The 17,548-nt window shown below is 44.8% G+C and overlaps 1 protein-coding gene across 2 annotated transcripts in view; it reads left to right on the top strand.

The window, feature by feature from the left end:
- The window catches only part of Edem1 (ER degradation enhancing alpha-mannosidase like protein 1), a 34,705-nt gene that overhangs the window by 4,081 nt on the left and 13,076 nt on the right, over nucleotides 1-17,548 (top strand). For both annotated transcript variants that reach the window (XR_010065628.1, NM_001305279.1), the window contains exons 2-6: nucleotides 7,520-7,592; nucleotides 11,804-11,907; nucleotides 13,031-13,202; nucleotides 14,919-15,102; nucleotides 16,934-17,108. Coding sequence is in view for 1 of the 2 variants with exons in the window: in NM_001305279.1 (NP_001292208.1) it covers nucleotides 7,520-7,592; nucleotides 11,804-11,907; nucleotides 13,031-13,202; nucleotides 14,919-15,102; nucleotides 16,934-17,108 (708 nt within the window). In the remaining variant the exon portion in view is untranslated. The remainder of the gene's footprint in view (nucleotides 1-7,519; nucleotides 7,593-11,803; nucleotides 11,908-13,030; nucleotides 13,203-14,918; nucleotides 15,103-16,933; nucleotides 17,109-17,548) is intronic.

The following is a 17,548-nucleotide window of genomic DNA, read 5'->3' on the forward strand; positions in this document are numbered from 1 at the left end:
GACATCTGGCGTGTATGTTTTCTTTACCTGGTGGGAAGCTATGGAGGATTCTTAGTTTCTAAAAGGAAAGCTATGGGCTGATGAGATGACTCAGCCAGTAAGGGCCCTTGACACTTTGCTCAGAAGTGAGTTTGATTCCCCAGGACCCACATGCAAGAAGAAAAAAGAACCGAAGAGACTCTTGGAGTTGTCCTCTGACCTCTACACACACTCTGTGACTCCCACACACAAGCTAGCTAATACTCTAAAAGGGCGTAAAGAGTGGGTTGGTTATGTGTAGATTTGTGCCTTAATTTGCAGCCTGATGAGCGAGTAAGAGGGAGCACCCCACACAGAGGGACAGGGTGTTTTCGTAGTTGTAGCAGGCTGATGAACCACATCGGCCTTTGTACATGTTAAAAAACAAAACAAACAAAACAAAACAAAACAAAACAAAACCTCCCTGCTTTCTGTGAGCAGTGCTGGGAATTGAACACATGGCTCCATGTAGGTCTTTATAGCGGAGCTAAATTCCATCTCTTTCTTTATGTAAATGTATTTTCTCCCAGTTTCTTTGGAGGAGGGGACTAAACAATTTTGTGAAGTAACATCAGTCCTTTGGGGGGTTATAGGAAGGGAATGAGTTGTCCCACTCCTAAGAGACACAGGGGAGACTGTACCTATGGCTGTGTTTTCTTCAATTCCAGCCTTTCCCTTTCTTCCCTTCTCTTCTCTTCTCCCCTCCTTTTCCTTCCCCTCCTCTTCTCTCCCTTTCCTTTATCTTGTGAGAACAAATTTCATTAAATCTGAGAGGGGAAACTGAAAAATCCCACTAGTTATTTTTAGCAGATCTTTTCTGCCAGTTCCTGTCCATATGGCAGTTCTCTCTCTCTCTCTCCCTCTCTCTCTCCCTCCCTCCCTCCCCCCTCCCCTCCCCCTCTCCCTCTCTCTTCCTCCCTCCCTCTCTCTTTCTTCCTTTCTCCTTTCATGTACCTGCAACTTAAGTATGTGCCTATTTTGGATATTTTTGTTTTGTACCAAAAGTCAACCAAAGGTTAACAGTTGACATTGAGACACAGAAAAGTTTGAAAATCTGTAGATGACCTCCCTTAAATATTTTACAGGGCATTTTTCATATGTTCCCAACTGAACCTTAAGCACAGCATCAGTTATGTTCCTGTCAATTAGTCCTCATTGTCTTTCTCTTTTCTTCTTTTTCTCTGGTCTGGGAACTGCTCTGCCGTTGGATGGTTCTTCCATAATTCCTTCCTTCCTTCCTTCCTTCCTTCCTTCCTTCCTTCCTTCCTTCCTTCCTTCCTTCCAGTCTGTTAGTCTTTCTGGCTTCTTTTCACGTTGAGGATTGTTCTAACGTAACCAGGAGTGTTGCATTAAAAGCTCTAGCTGCCCTAGTAAGCTGGGCTTCGCCTCTCATCCCAAGGGACCAATTAAAGAGACAATTACTGGCACAAAGCAGAGTAAAGAGTCTTAATTAACCTCCTGGGAAGAGGTACAAGCATAGGGGTCCTGCTATCTCGGAGTTGGGCTTCAGGGACCCGCCATGAGCCCTAGGACGAACTAGAGGAAGAAGGATTGGTGCAGAGAGTATAGGAGATTTAGCGCTAAGCAGTCTGGGTCAAGTTGTGGTCTTAGCCATTATAGTAATAGCTCAGTTCATATGAGTTGAGCCTGTTAGCTAGGAACAGTGTGAATCTGTTCCTAGTTGTCATTGCCTAACTGAGAGAGCAGGTCTTGTAAGATGATCTGCCTCATAGGTAATTGTTCTTAGTCTCATAGGGACGAGAGAGGGTCGACCAGTTCTCCTGGCATGATTCCCATGCTCATGTGTACGAAAGCAGGGTGACCCGAAGGGAAGGAAACAAGTGCAAAAGGAAGACGGATGCCCAGCTTTCACCCCGTTTTTAGTTACTTTGTGGGCTCCCATGAGGAGTTGAGTCGGAGCTTTTCAGCAGAAGCGGCATCTAAGTGCCTGTTACACTTGGGCCTTGTGCGGGCTGTGCTAGTGGCCCACCACCGAGCTCAGACTATTTGGACAGTCTCATTGAGTTAGATGCACTGCGACTTCATCAGGTCTTGAATTTGTGACCTCACTTCAGAATCTTGAGTAACTGGAGTTACAGGCCTGGCTTTAATGATTTTTTTTTTTTAATTGAACCATAAGTAATTTCCGGAGCATTTAGAAGTCGGGACTGGGGTTCTTTAGCAAAGTCGAAGTGATGGTGGTGGGTTAAAGTTGTTGATCCCAGTGGCATCTTGGGGGGCATAGGCCTTTTTAGAGGTCTGTGATAAGTCCTGTGGTTTGCCTTGGTTATGCGCTGGCAGTTTGTCTAAGGTGAAGTCCAGTCTGGACTGGGATGATGTCTAGCTAGCACTATTGGGGAGTGATGGCATTTAACTTAGTGTTTGGCAAGCCTTTGTGGTATTGACATGGTGAGAGAGAGCAATTTTGTGGCCTTGAGCAGGCTCTCATACTGGCCAACTCAAGGAATAGAAAGTTTAACTTCTTTTTCCTTTTTCTTTTTTGTATCTGCTCATCTGCTCTCTGCAGTAGAGTTCTCTCATGCTTTGTTGTCCCCCCCCCCCCCCCCCAGCTGGGGACTGAACCCAGGGCCTTGCATTTGCTAGGCAAACGCTCTACCACTGAGCTAAATCCCCAACCCCATGCTTTGGTATTTTTAGGAGTGTCTCAAGGCTGTGCTTTGTCATTCTGGTTCTCAACAAGTTGAATACACTTCTCAAATAAAGTGTAATAAAAAGGCTTACTTTTTTTTTTTTTTTCTAATAATGAGAGTTGAACCCAGGACTTGCCCATTCCAGATAAGTGATCTGCTACTAAGCTATCTTCTGGCCCTTTTCAAAATTAGACTTTGTGGGCTGGAGGAGAAATGGCTCAATGGTGAAATGTGCTTACATCACTTACACAGAACTTGAATTTGTTACCTGTAACTGGACCTCCAGGTGACCATCTAGCCTTCCTGTGGCCGCTCACACAAATGTGCCCACATGCACACACATAGACACACATGCACATATACACACACAAAATAAAACTTTATTTTGAGGTCTGGGGATATATTTCAATGGTAGAGTACTTGCCTGCTATGTACGCGGCTCTTAGCTCAATACTAATGTTCCAAAAAATAAAGTAACAACAGCAATACAAATGTTTTGAGAGTCTACCACATTGCCCTCAAACTTAGGATTCTCCTGCCTCTGCCCATAATCATTACAAAGTGTATTTTTACCATGCCCAGAAAATATCTTTCAGATTTAAAAAAAATCAAATGTATTCATTAAGGCAGGGTCTCATGTAGTACAGACTGGTCTTCATTAACTAGGTAGCAGAGAGTGACCTCTCCTGAACAGCCTGGGTTGTATCTCAGTGCTGTGGTTACAGGTACAGGCCGCCATGCCTGGCTGTGTTGTTTCCTTAGTCACATCCTCTTGATGCTTATCTTGATAAACGTGGACCCTGTGTTGCGTTAACAAGCAAATGGATCTTGTGCCCTATAAGGACAGCCAGTCTCTAGCTCCCAACTACTGTTGGGTTGTAGAGTCCAAATTCAAACCTGTGAGTAAACTTAGATATTTCTGTGATCCCACGGATGACAGCTGTGACCGTGCTTGATCCAGCTAACTCCCCAAACCATGTTCTCCCCACAAAAAGAAAATACCAAGTGAACAGATGAAGTATTGGTTCCCAGGCACATCTAGCTTAAGAGAGCCACGTATTGAAATGCTAGTTATATAGGTTTCCCTGGGAAAACTGCTTCAGAACGAACCATCCCCACTCCTCATCAGAATATCACACCCAAAGCCTTGTGCTGCGGCTAAAGTAAGTGGGTAAGAGGGCACTATGAAAGTGTGAACACTTGAGTTAGAATTCCTTAGCAAGCTCATAAAAAGCTGGGTGTGGCCACCCCTTTGTAACCCAAACAGGCTAAGGAGGATGGCTGGGGTTTGCTGGCTACCTGGTGAATTCCAGGTTCTGTGAGAGACCCTGTCTCTAGGGGATAAGATGGAGAGAGACAGCAGCGGCTAAGACTCCTACTCAGGCCTCTTACCAGAATGTGAACACCTTCATACTCGTACGTGTGTGTGTGTGTGTGTGTGTGTGTGTGTGTGTGTGTGTGTGTGTGAGAGAGAGAGAGAGAGAGACAGAGACAGAGACAGAGACAGAGACAGAGACAGAGATGGAGGGGTGTGTGTGTGTGACCTCTTTTAGAATTCCCTTTATAGAAATCTTTCAGAGAGAGGCAGGCTCAAGTCTTGCTTGAGATGTGGAAGGTGATTCTCCTGGTCTGACCCCTTTCCGGTTTAACCCCTTTCCTGTGAGCCCTCATTTCGACTTTGTTTGAGAATTGAGTATATTTACCTTCCTGTCCCGTTCTTCTCTGTGGATTACTAAGTCCTTGAGTGTGCAGGCATTATTTGTTGTGCTATCTTTCTGCCCACACAGAACAGATAAAATTTCCAAACAGCTGTTACAGGTCAAGTTAATGTAGCACTTCCGCCCCCCTCCCAACATGTCTGCTTGATTTTATTAGCTACATAGTCAGATTTCCTAGCAGGCACTGTGCTCCTCATCTTCTCCACTCTCTTATTCTTCCTCTCCTCTCTCCCCCTCCTCTTCCTCCTCCTCATCTTCCTCTTTTTCCTCCTCCTCCTTCCTTCTTCCCCTTTTGTTTGTTCAGAGGTAGTGAGAACCTTAAAGTGTCACCATGGACGAATTGCCATGAGTTTTCCTTCAGATGTAATGAAGTAGGAGGGAATTGAGAAATTTGACCAGCCGCTTACATGGGCCCCCTTGTACTCTTGAGTTTTGCCTTGTACTGAAAGATTGACTTCCTCAGGAGCTGGTGAGGGAGACAGGACTACAGTAAGTATGTCCAGAGAGCAGAGCTGTGTTATCTGATGCAAGGGCTGACAAGGAGAAGCAGGACAGACAATGTTATGCTGTTGGGCCAGGACCAGTTGTTCTATCGAATCTGTTTTTTTTTTTTTTTTTTTTTTCTTCATTCTCTACTCTCTTCCTCCTATTTTGATAACATCTGTTATTATTATTTTTTTCTGAGACGTGGACTTGTGTAATCGAAGAACTTGATACCCTCCTGCCCTAGTCTCCTAAGTGCTGGGATTATTTGGTAGAAAAGATTTCAAAATGCTCTAGTGAACATTCTAGATTTTTAAGTGGATTTTGGGGCTTGGGTAGAACTACCACAATTATTACAGATATATTTAAAGAAAACCTCCTCTGGTAACAGTTGCCAAGTGCTACTGACTCTGGCTAGTGTTACTGAGGATTCATTGTTGTGGGGGCCAGGTCAGTGCTGGGTTTCAGACTGAGTGTCTTAACATGGCAAGGCAAGGCAAGCATTCTACCAGTGGCTGTGTACCCAGTTCTTCAGTAGTTGAACACTGTGTCCCTTCTGTGTGTGGACTGAGAGAGAAAGCACAGTAAACATGCAAGGCAAGCATTCTACCAGTGGCTGTGTACCCAGTTCTTCAGTAGTTGAACACTGTGTCCCTTCTGTGTGTGGACTGAGAGAGAAAGCACAGTAAACATGCAAGGCAAGCATTCTACCAGTGGCTGTGTACCCAGTTCTTCAGTAGTTGAACACTGTCCCTTCTGTGTGTGGACTGAGAGAGAAAGCACAGTAAACATGCAAGGCAAGCATTCTACCAGTGGCTGTGTACCCAGTTCTTCAGTAGTTGAACACTGTGTCCCTTCTGTGTGTGGACTGAGAGAGAAAGCACAGTAAACATGCAAGGCAAGCATTCTACCAGTGGCTGTGTACCCAGTTCTTCAGTAGTTGAACACTGTCCCTTCTGTGTGTGGACTGAGAGAGAAAGCACAGTAAACATGCAAGGCAAGCATTCTACCAGTGGCTGTGTACCCAGTTCTTCAGTAGTTGAACACTGTGTCCCTTCTGTGTGTGGACTGAGAGAGAAAGCACAGTAAACATGGAAAGGAATGTACTTGCTAAAGATTGCGAGTGCCTTCATGGGCCCCGGCAGCTCCAGCATGTGCCACTTACCACAGATCAGGGTGTAGCTCAGGAGAGGGCTGTAATGCCAGGTGACAACGGAGTTCTTGTTCAGTCCTGTCAGTTGGGACGCTAAGTGACCTGGGATTTTCTGGTGAGGTGAGTGTCTGGAACTCACTCTGTTTCTGAGCAACGTAGGCCCGTAGTTAAATATTTAAACCCAGCCAAGTGCTTTTGAATGTGAGGATGTCTGCTTTGACCTTCCTGCAACCCTTGGCAACTCCTTTGTGCTTGGCCCTGCCTCTGAGAGGCCTGTTTGAATCCATAACTGTTGCTCACCCTGAGAGCACCTTTGGCATCATAAACATTTTTTTAAGAGAATCAAGTAAAAGTTAACAAGTGCAGTTTTCCAGTGATGCTGTTGGGCTGCGGTGGTTCCTACAGAACCCGCTCTGAGCACTTGTTTTTGTTTTACATTCTTTGTCCTCCATTAAGTGCCCACCACACACAAAAGAGAAGCACTGAAGGTTCAGACAACATTGGTTGTGGAAGCTGCTTATGCCTGCTTCATTTAAGTTCCGTTTCATGCGCTCGCTCGCTCTCGCTCTCTCTCGCTCTCTCGCTCTCTGTGTGTGTGTGTGTGCTGTAGGAATTGTGTATAGGTAAGGGTAACATGTGTGATCAGTGCTTTCTTTTTACCGTGTGGGGTCTGGGGATTGAATTCAGGTTCTGAGAGTTGGCATCAAGGGCATTTCCCAGTGAGTCATCTTAGGAGCCCCAGGAGGTCTTTTAGAGAGACGCAGGGCCAAGCCATCCAGAACTCGTTCATAGGAAGGAAGTAGGGCAGGGACCCTCAGCTGATGCAACGCCAGATGTGAGTGAGGCTGCGGCTGGAGATGAAGTAGGGCTTTCTTCCTTTGGTCTCTAGTAAATGAGATCATCAAGTAGTTGACTTATTTCTTCTTTAATCATTTTCTGGCTTTGTGGTAGGTAATAGGACAGGTAACAGTCAGTGAAGTTGTGACCTGAATTTCTCAGCTACACCAGGTCCTTCTCAGTGTTTGCCCAGCCTTCCTGGATGCGTTAGTTTTCATTGTGTCATAGTTTGAGCAATGAAGAAATCCAAGGTCATCTGACAGGCTCCCTCCTTCAGTTCCTAAGATTGTGAAATGAAGCGTTTTGCAGTTGGACAGGGTTAAAGAGCCGGCATGGTTGGCAGTCAGTCTCAGAGAGTGAGGGACTTGCCATCTCTGGCATCCCCTTGAGTTTTCTTACTGCTGCTTTATACACGTGTCTCTGCTGTCCTGCAGCTGCTCATCCTGTGAGCACAGACACTGCTGCCCTTGAGAAAGAAGGCCTTCGTTACCCTGCCGTGTGCCCACAGCCGCTTTCTGGATCAAAGGCACTCTTAGCAGTTTTAGTTTCTCATGAGTGTTTCCTTTTATGGGTTTTTTTTTTTTTTTTTTTTTTTTTTTTTTTTTGGTTTCACTTTAAATGAAAATGCCTTTGTTTAGTTTTAATTCTTTCTTTTTCAGTTCAAATCTGAACATCAACGATGTACTAGGAAATTACTCTCTGACCCTGGTTGATGCCTTGGATACACTCGCAGTAAGTGTTCAGCCTTTTCTTCCTTAATTAAGATAATTAAGGTAAAGTGTTTGGGGGCCTACTGTATTTCTTCATTTCCCCAAGGAGTGGGAATTCCAGGAAATGCTGTACTCAGAAGGCTTTGATGAGTGTTATTTATTTTAATGACCTTTCTGGGAAGGCAAGAGAGCATGGAAGGTTAAGTGAGGGGACATGTGGCTCTCCTTTAAAGGTAGAGAAGAAATGTATGGCTAGATTTTAAAAAGCGTTTCTTTTCCCTTGCCATGCTAGTTATTGACTTGGAGGAGGGATCCTGTCAGATGACCTGATATTTCTTCACTGCTCAAACTATGACAAACAGTGAAACCTTATATATCCTGGAAGGCTGAACAGTCAGGTCACAGGCTGCATTAACTACTTTCCTGTTGTTGTGCTGAAACACCAGGGTGAAGAGCCAGTTGAAGGAGAGAGAGTTTCTTTAGGCTTAACGGTTCTGCAGGGTAGGCCTCAGTGCTGGGAAAAGCATGGCTGGATCAGGAAGCTGGATGATCATTCATGTTTTCCTCCACAGGCTGCACCTCCTAGAGGTTCCAAAAGGTCCCCAAATAGCACCAGCTACTGGGGAACAAGTGTTCCAATACTCGAGCCTATGAGGGATGTCTCATTCAAACTACTGTGTGTGTGTGTGTGTGTGTGTGTGTGTGTGTGTGTGTGTGTGTGTGGGTGCGCGCGCGCGCACCTTCTAGCCTGTATGTCTTTCTCCCAGAAATCAGGTCACACTTTCCAGTCACCTTTTCCCTCTGGGACAGAGCTCATATAAAAAGGATACTGTGCCTCTCAGTGGCTTCTTCTCATGTAGCTAGCTATAAGATAAGTTTATGCTCCTCCTAAGTGCCCATCGCTGTGCCCTTGGTACATAGATCAGACTAAGCTAAACTATGAAGTATGAAGCCTGCCCCAAACCCTAAGAGCCTTTAAGAATCAGAACTTCTATTTGTTTTCTGGAACTATGAGTCCAGTCTCTCCTTTTGGGACCCTGTCTCTCCTAACTGCTCTCTCTTTTTAAATGGCCTTAGCTGGAAGGCTCTCTCCTAAGGGTTCATTCTGAAGGGTAATATTCTGTTAGCCTTTTTTTAGGGACCTACTATTTTTCTTTTTAACTTGTAACACAGGGCTTCAAGAGCAAAACCCAGAAGCTTTCAAGAGAAGCTATCCTAAATGGCTTCTAGTTCCTGGCTCCTCAGGGGTGTCTGTGCAGGGTGCCTTCCCGTGCATGCAGCCCTCTCTGTGGACACCAGTTATTTCCTGCTTCTTGGTGTTGGCCGTTGTTTACCCAGCTGCATCCCGCTTTTACACCTCTCATCCCTTGGCGTCCCTCATTGATCCTTGGAAGCTGGAGATCTTGAAACATAAAGGCAAGGCATGTTCTGAAGGCGCTCAGTGTACTGGACGTGTCAGGCTGTTCAGTGCTTAATGCATAGCACCACAGAGCATGCTTTCCAGGGGACATTGCCAGTGTTCTGCAATCTCCTTAGTAACTTTACAAACTCTTGCCTGTTCTCTCTGAGTCATCTTTACTATTAGAAAGCTATTAAATCCTGCATCAAGTCCTGTATTCAGTAATTTATCTGATTCCTTTAAATGTCACCAAGACATGTCTAAAGCTGTCAGGTAGGAGTTGGAATTCGTTAAGGGAGCTAAGTTCACACCGTGACTCTCTTGTGTCTTGCTAGTAGTAGAGTTGCAGGACTCGGAGAGAGCTGGAGGTGATGTTGTCTACCTTCATTTTATGGATAGCAGAAAGAGGAGGGGGCCCTGGTTCTAATAGGGCTGCTGGGTTTCCTTCTAGGCTCTAGTCACAGAGAACTTTCAGTCTCCCAGTATTTCCTTCTGAAGTGATTGCTGCTCCATTAAGTCTCCATCATCCCTTCTCAGAATGTGCCCAGACAAGTAAGTGCAGTGTGATTAGTGCTACCGCGCTGGAGCTGCGAGAGGCTGACTCAGCCTGCTGTTGGGAAAGGAGAGTCAGAAGGTGCATGTGTGGCTTCAGAAAGCTCACCCTCGAGGGCACTCCTGTTCATCCCATCTTGTCTCTCTACCCCGTTGCTTGCTAAGGACAGAGATGCCGTCATTACTGTTTGTTGTGCTACTCCACACTTGACAGGAAGTGCTACTTAGTAGGATTGGAGATTTTTGTTTAAGTGAATATTTATAATCCAATTTTGTCCAATATCTATTCTAAGGGTGCACCTCTTGAATAGTAAAGTTCTTAAGCAAACCAGAGGAATTCTGACTTTTAGAGATCCGCATCATACAACAGCATTTTATTTATTTAATTTTTGCGTTGAGGTAAAGAAGTTATTTAATTTAAACAAATTAAGAGCATTTATTTAGTGCCTATGTGTGTGTGCTCATGATACAGCATGTCAGTGGAGGTTATAGGACAGCTTGGAGCTTGTAGGACTTAGTTCTCTCCTACCATTTGGGTTCCAGGGATCAAACTCAAGTTGTCAAACTTGGTATCAGGAGCCATCTTCCTGGCCCTGTTTATTTAATTTTTGAGACAGGGTCTCAACAGTAAGGTTCAGGATGGCCTTAAACTTGGAGTAATCTTCTTGCCTCAGCCTTGCAAATGATGTGCTTGTTTGTTTATGTTGGTGGACTTGGAAATTAATCCCAGGACTTTGCACACATGAGGCAAGTATTTTGTTCTTTTAGTCAAAGTCTCCAACTGGTGACCATCTTTATGCCTCAGCCTCCGGAGTGCTGGAATTAGGGATAGAGCTGAACGTCAGCATTTTCAAGGCTCTGAGAAGTTCCTCCTCTATCCGGTCAGTCTTTCTCAGGCCCATGCAATTCTGTGCCCTGGTTACTTTGTGCTCACTGGCTGTCTAATGTGTATAATTTGGTGTGCCTAGATTTCATCACCTTCCCCATTTTGTTCTGAGATCATATTTGCAGGTGCACCAAATACTGTTCTTGGAGAACATCTGTGAGGAAACAGACCTATTTCTGTGGTTTTTCAGAGTAGAGTAGCTGGTCTTGAACATGTTAGTGTGTTGGCTCACTTCTCATGAGGTCCTTAGGTTGAAGTTTTTCTCTTTTGTTAGCATTTTCAACAGATGTTTGCAGATAAGCTGCACGAATGCCCAGGGGAAAAGAGTCTCCAGACCATTGCATACAGTCGGAACGAGATTGCATGATCTTTTAAAAAGGAAAACTGAGAACAGAAAGCCTGTGTCTGCTCTACACCCTAGCAAATAATATGATTTGAGAAACATATTGATCAGTATTGTAAGAGATAAGACACACCCCAAAGAAGGAGTGTTTGAAGAATCATTTCTCCTTGATGTTATTATCTATTTCTCCACTTGTTTATTGGTGTCTATGTTTATGACCATAGGCAAAAATGGTTTTAAAATATGGGTGAAATCAAATTATTTCTATGTAGGTCAAACTGAGTATTTTGTGACGGTTTTGCCCTTTAAGAAGGGAGTAGGACACTGGGGTATTATATCTACACATGTCGCATAGTAACCTTAACTTTAAATTGGAAGTAGAACATATTTTGATTTTATACATTAAATATTTATTTTTCAGTACATGTGTATATATGTTTGTGTGTGAGGGCAAGCATGTGCCACAACATTTGTGTGGAGATCAGAGGGCAAACTGCTGTCTCTTTACATGGGTTCAGGGATCTGCACTCAGGTCATAGGTCAGTCAGGCTTGCATGGCAAGTGCTTCTACCCACCAAACCATTTCCCAATTTCATGCTGTTTTGGTAGTACCGTTTCTCAAAACCCTCACACATCTGGATGGAAAGCACGGTTGATTAGTTTTTCAGATGTCTTGGATTTATTTACAAAGCAGAGATAGAGTCACATTTTAATTTTCTGGCTTATTTTCTCCTATTCCATGATGTTTTAGAAACTGCCTTGTAAATCAAGGTCAGCTCAGAGCTTGGAGGAGAAGGGAGTGGGGAGACCAGACACCCCAGGGCTGGTTCTGTGTTGTTCACACAGTTGTGCCACTTGGAGCTTGGACCCTTGAGTGAGTGGTAAGAGACAGGCTTGCTGTCTGTCCTGGAGTAGAATGTGAGAAATGACTTGTGGCTTCCATTCCCACTGTGGCAAAGCCATAGGCAGTACAGACACACAGGTGCAGCGGCCGGCTGCCATTTCAGTGCCAGTTTCAAGCTGCTCTAATGTTTTGTGTTCCTCTGTTTAAAGATAATGGGAAATTCATCCGAGTTCCAGAAAGCAGTCAAGTTAGTGATCAACACCGTTTCATTTGACAAAGATTCCACCGTCCAAGTCTTTGAGGCCACGATAAGGTAACGTAGCACAGGAAATGGGTTGAAGACTTCTGGTGTATGGGTGAGGGGTGTGTGTGATTCCCGAGGGTTATTTCTTCCAGGGTCTGCATGTATGGACTCCACGTCTATTATTTATGCTCATTGTAGTTTAGTATCTATGGAAACTTGTAGTTTTGATGTGTGCATGTCATCGAGGTTTGAACTGCACAGAAACACTCATTATAGGGTCCATAAAGGAGGGTGCCCCTCAGATGCACTTCCACTGACTCCATTCATGTCCTTTCTGATTTCCTCGTTTACTGTCTCCACAGCCCTCATTCATGTTTTTAATGGAGTTCTGCATCTCTCCACTCACAAGAAACACTGCTTGCTCTTTTGATGTCTTTTCCTCCTGTATGGTTTTCACTTATCACTCACTCTTTGCTAAATATGGTGGACTCAGCCTATACCCAGTTTTGTGCCTGGGTTTCTCTAGGGTGAAAAGTTGACCCTTTCAATGTTTAAATAAAATTATATTGCTACGCAACAATCCAGATCCAGATTTGAACCTTGAAATTGAAGTTATGAAATTATTTATTCTAAAACAAGGAAAAGAAATCATTTGTTTGAAAAATCTTGCAGTCCTTTTTAGACAGTTTCGATGGGACATTTATGTATCTACAAGGCCATAAATCAGAGGGAAGCCTTCTGTTTCTCAGGATCTCCCACTTTTTCATTTCCCTCCTCAGATTGTCTCACCACACATGGGCGTGGTTCTTCAGTCTCCCTGTAGACAGTCAGACCTGCAGAAGAGTCATGGTTCCTTTTCTTAATGCCCTAAGATCAAGAAATTCATGCTTTAGGCAGAATCCTCAGTTGTCTTGAATAGATGATTCCCCTTCTTTTTGTTAGCAATGCAGTGAGCTGAAGATCAGTTACTTAGAGCCAGAGAGGACTATAGGAATCCTATATAGGATTCCTATATAGGAATCTGAATCAGGTCCTGCTGCTCCAGGCAGCTTAGGTCCTGAAAAGTAGAGTCATCTTTTGTCTTTGTAAACTGGATTCTGTACTATCATCATCATCATCATCACCATCATCATCATCACCACCACCACCACCACCACCATCATCATCATCATTTTTATTTTCTTGCTATTAGGGTTCTGGGAAGCCTCCTTTCTGCTCATAGAATAATAACTGACTCCAAACAGCCCTTTGGTGACATGACAATTGAGGATTATGATAACGAATTGTTGTACATGGCCCATGACCTGGCTGTGCGGCTTCTTCCAGCTTTTGAAAACACCAAGACAGGGATCCCCTATCCTCGGGTAAGTGACTGGTTTGTTCCGTTGTTTTGCTGGTTTTTGAGAAATGGCCTTGTGCCATGTAGCCCAGGCTGGCCTTGAACTGTGGTTTTCTTGCCTCAGCCTTCCAGGTGTTAGCATTGCAGGCATGAGTTACCAGACCTGGCCGCCTTGTTCCTTTGTGGTTCACAGTTCACTGTGTTCTTGAATTAAGACTCCTATAAAAGGGATGGGTCTGATTATAAGAACCAAGCAGTGTCCTTGGAGAAGATTTGGTCATCTTTTAGAAATCTGCATTTGGTGTTCTGCCTGAATGTCTGTGCGAGGTAACTGAGTGACAGATGGTTGTGAGCCACCATGTGGTTGCTGGGATTTGAACTCAGGACCTCTGGAAGAACAGCCAGTGCTCTTAACTGCTGAGCCATCTCTCCAGCCCCATAATATCAATTTTTAAAATTTTGAGCGTTTACTGAGTACCTTCTGTGTGCTAAACATACGGTAATAGAGCAGTTAGCCTTTCACCTTGAAGAACCATGCGTCCTCTTGTGTGGTTTGCATTTTCTCTTATGAGACAGTATGGAGAATGTTTCTTCATTTCTGTCTGACTTGGATATACTTCCCAAAGATCTTCATGTATTGGAAGAGCTCAGTGAATGTTCATTTAAATGCTTCGCATGCCTGTAAGTGAAGCCTGCAGAACCAGCCAATTAGATGCTGGAGTGAGATTGTATATTTGTGGCATCTGATTTAGCAAGCCAAATAACTCCTTTGGGAATTGTGTTAGCCTTCTCTGTAAGCAGGGAGAAGTGCTAGACCACAGGACCTCCATGACGAAACTGGCTGTCATCCTGTGGCTCAGCTTCTGCTCCTTTCCCGTCCAACAGTTGTTTGCGTTTGCTGAGAAGGAGTGCTTTAGACACTCCTTCAAGTTTAGAAGCCATTTATAGCTACAGGTTACTAAGTGTGACCTCCTGTTAGTCACTCCTGATGCTGTGATGAAACCAGGACCCAGAGCGACCTAACAGAAGAGTGCTCATGGCTCTAGAGGGAGAATCCTCAGTGTCAGGCAAGGAATGCTGCAGGCAGCACGAGCAGGAAGCTGGCTGATCTTATTTCACACAGGAAGCAGAAAGAATCAACAGGAAGTAGAATGAGACGCTAACCGCTCAAAGCCCGCCCACTCACTCCCAGTGATGCACTTCCCCCAGCAAGGTTGTATGTCCTAGAGGCTCCCTAACCTCAGGCAACAGACACACTAGCTATTCAGCAGCCGCACTGTTCTCTCCAAATACATGAGCCTTTGTGGGACATTTTTACTCAGAACACCCCTGAACTTGGTGCTTCTGTGATCTTGAAGGACACTTGGCAGAAAGAGATGGTTTAGTGAACAATGTCATAATAAGATGACAGACTCTGTTCTTACTGTTGGTTGAATGTAATATGACGAGTGGTGACTGAGTCGCAGTGAGCCTGGGTCCATTAGCGGAGTGTTATACTCATGGTGTGACTTTTCAGCACTGTGAATTTTTAAGTTTTGCTACAATTTTTTTTCTTTTCTTTTCTTTTTTTTTTTTTTTTTTTTTTTTTGAGATCTTGCTATGAGCTGAGGCTGACCTTGAACTTGCTCTGTAGCCGGTTGACCTCCAATTTCTGACGCTTCTGCCTTGGCCTCCCGAGTGCTCGGGTAGTGGTTTAACAGCCTTCCGCCTTCCACACAGCTTTCAATTCTTCCCACTGCAGGTGAATCTGAAGACGGGTGTCCCTCCTGACAGCAATAATGAGACCTGCACAGCAGGGGCTGGTTCTCTCCTGGTGGAATTTGGGATTCTGAGCCGACTGCTGGGGGATTCCACTTTTGAGTGGGTTGCCAGACGAGCTGTGAAAGCCCTCTGGAACCTTCGGAGCAACGATACAGGATTATTAGGTAGGATTCACTCTCTGCCATCAGTTGGTCCGCACAGCCTTTGGTCCCCTGTCCTCCTTCCTTCTAACCGTCCACAGTACCTCGTCCTCTCTGTACTGCTGGATCTGAAAATTGTTAACTCCAACAGCAGCCCTTGGTGCATAATGGGTTCAGTTTCTTCACACGGCCTTTTGCTTAGTGTGAGGCTTCAGGGTTTGGAAGGTAATAGTAGTTCAGCTGTTAAGAGCCCCTTCCGTTTGGATCCCTGGTATATTCCATTGGAAATTATTGTTAATAGAAGTGCCATAAAAAGAACTGTCTCAGAGGCAGACTTTATTGCTTCCAATATAACGTTCTAAAAATACAGGAACTTAGCATTTCCGGTGGAAAGGCTTCCTCCTTAAAAAAAAGGAAGAAACTCCAGTGCAAGCCTAGATGAAACATATATTAGATTTTCCCCATTGAATATTTAGTCAAGATGTTTAAAACTCATTCTGGGTAAGTTTTAAGCATTAGTAGTAGATATAATAAATAATACACTCATGTATTCATCATGGCGTTCATCTTTAGTAACCACCCATGTTTTGCTCACTCACAGTGTTTTAAAGTGGGTTTTTAACATCATAAAATTGTGTTGCTGGGACATATTTTCTTTTTGGCATGTGGAAATAACTTGGTTGCTTGGGGACCATATTGGGTTATTTATAAAAGGTTTGGAAAAGTAGTTTGTCTTCTGAAATTTATCTACAAACTTTATACAACGATTAGCAACAGTAGAAATAAAGTCACTTAGTCTGAATGTGGTGGCACACGCCTGTAAATGTAACACTCTGGAGGTGAGGCCGAATTAGGGTGAGTCTGAGGCTAGCCTGGGCTGCATAGTGAGACCTCGTCTCAACGTGGTGGACCACTTAGCTTTCAGTTGGCCCTCTCAGTCTTTGATGAGTTCACCTGTGACTTTCGGTATTACCCACTGCTAATAGAATCAGTTTCTGTGCTGGGTGCATGAGGCAGATCAGTATAGTGTTTCCAGGTTGTTGCCTTGCTTTCATAGTTACGGATTTTCAGAGCTGGACATTTTTCCCCATAAAAGTCTTGCTATGTAGCTTCTGGCTTCCGCTTTCTATGCAGCCCCAAATAACCTTAACCTGCTCAGCGCTGACACCCGTGGACTGCCATACCCGACCCAAATAACCTTAACCTGCTCAGCGCTGACACCGGTGGACTGCCACACCCGACTATGCTTTGTGGTGTTGGAACTCAGGTCCTTGCCTGTTAGGCAGCCCCTCCACCTCTGACCTGCATCCCCAGTGCTCACCTCAGCCCTTCCACCTCTGACCTGCATCCCCAGTGCTGACCTCAGCCCTTCAACCTCTGACCTACATCCCCAGTGCTGACCTCAGCCCCTCCACCTCTGACCTGCATCCCCAGTGCTCACCTCAGCCCCTCCACCTCTGACATCCCCAGTGCCGGCCTTTGCTTTTGTGAGTGTTATTTTCAGGACAATCACAAGGAATGAGAATATGGGGAGAAGGGTGAACTCTCTTTTGGGTTTGGAAATGCATTACCACTGTGGGAAAGCAAAATGTTGAGCCGTTGACTTATTTTTTCATCTGTGGCCGAATCCTACTTGTGTGTGCACATGCACACATACTTGAGTGCTATAGAAGGATCTTTCCCTTTTCCAAGTTATTGATAGGACAGATCAAAAAAGTCAGACTTAAGTCCCCATCCTCATACCTGGCAGGGATATGGATGCTGAGAAGCAGCAGGAGAGAAGTAGGAGGGCTGTCCCCCTGGTCCTTGTGCTGTGGTTGAGACCTAAGCCTTGTTTGTTTGTTTGTTTCCACAGGCAATGTTGTGAACATCCAGACAGGCCATTGGGTTGGAAAGCAGAGTGGCTTGGGTGCTGGGCTGGATTCCTTCTATGAATACCTCTTGAAATCTTACATTCTTTTTGGAGAAAAAGAAGATCTAGAGATGTTTAATGCAGCTTATCAGAGCATCCAGAGCTACCTGCGAAGAGGGTGTGTGTCCCTGACCTCTATCTCTCTGTGCCATACAGTGTGTTCAGAAACGTTCCTGCCCAGCTCTGCTTTAATTTTAAACATTTATGGTGGTGGTGATGATGACGATGATGGTTTTATTGGTTTTGGAGAGGGATTTTTGCCATGGCACCCGTGTGGAGGTCAGAGGGACAGCATGCAGGAGTTGGTTCTTTTCTACTGCGTTAGCCCAGGAATGGAGTCTGGTTGTTCAGGCTCAGTGGCAAGCATCTCCACTCTGTAACCTTCCTTGCCAAATGTCTTCTTTCAGTTTAAAAATGCCAGGGGTGGAGTGTCACTGGAGAGCTCTGTCTGGCCTGGTGTTCTTCATTTGGACTCAGATCTGCAGCAGTTCCCTTGGGTCTGCTTCCCAAGTGCTGGGACCGCATCCGGCAAAGGCCTTGCTCTTTAGCCAGGCAGGC

The sequence above is a fragment of the Rattus norvegicus genome, chromosome 4, assembly GCF_036323735.1.
Source record: "Rattus norvegicus strain BN/NHsdMcwi chromosome 4, GRCr8, whole genome shotgun sequence".
NCBI classification, from domain to species: Eukaryota; Metazoa; Chordata; class Mammalia; order Rodentia; family Muridae; genus Rattus; species Rattus norvegicus.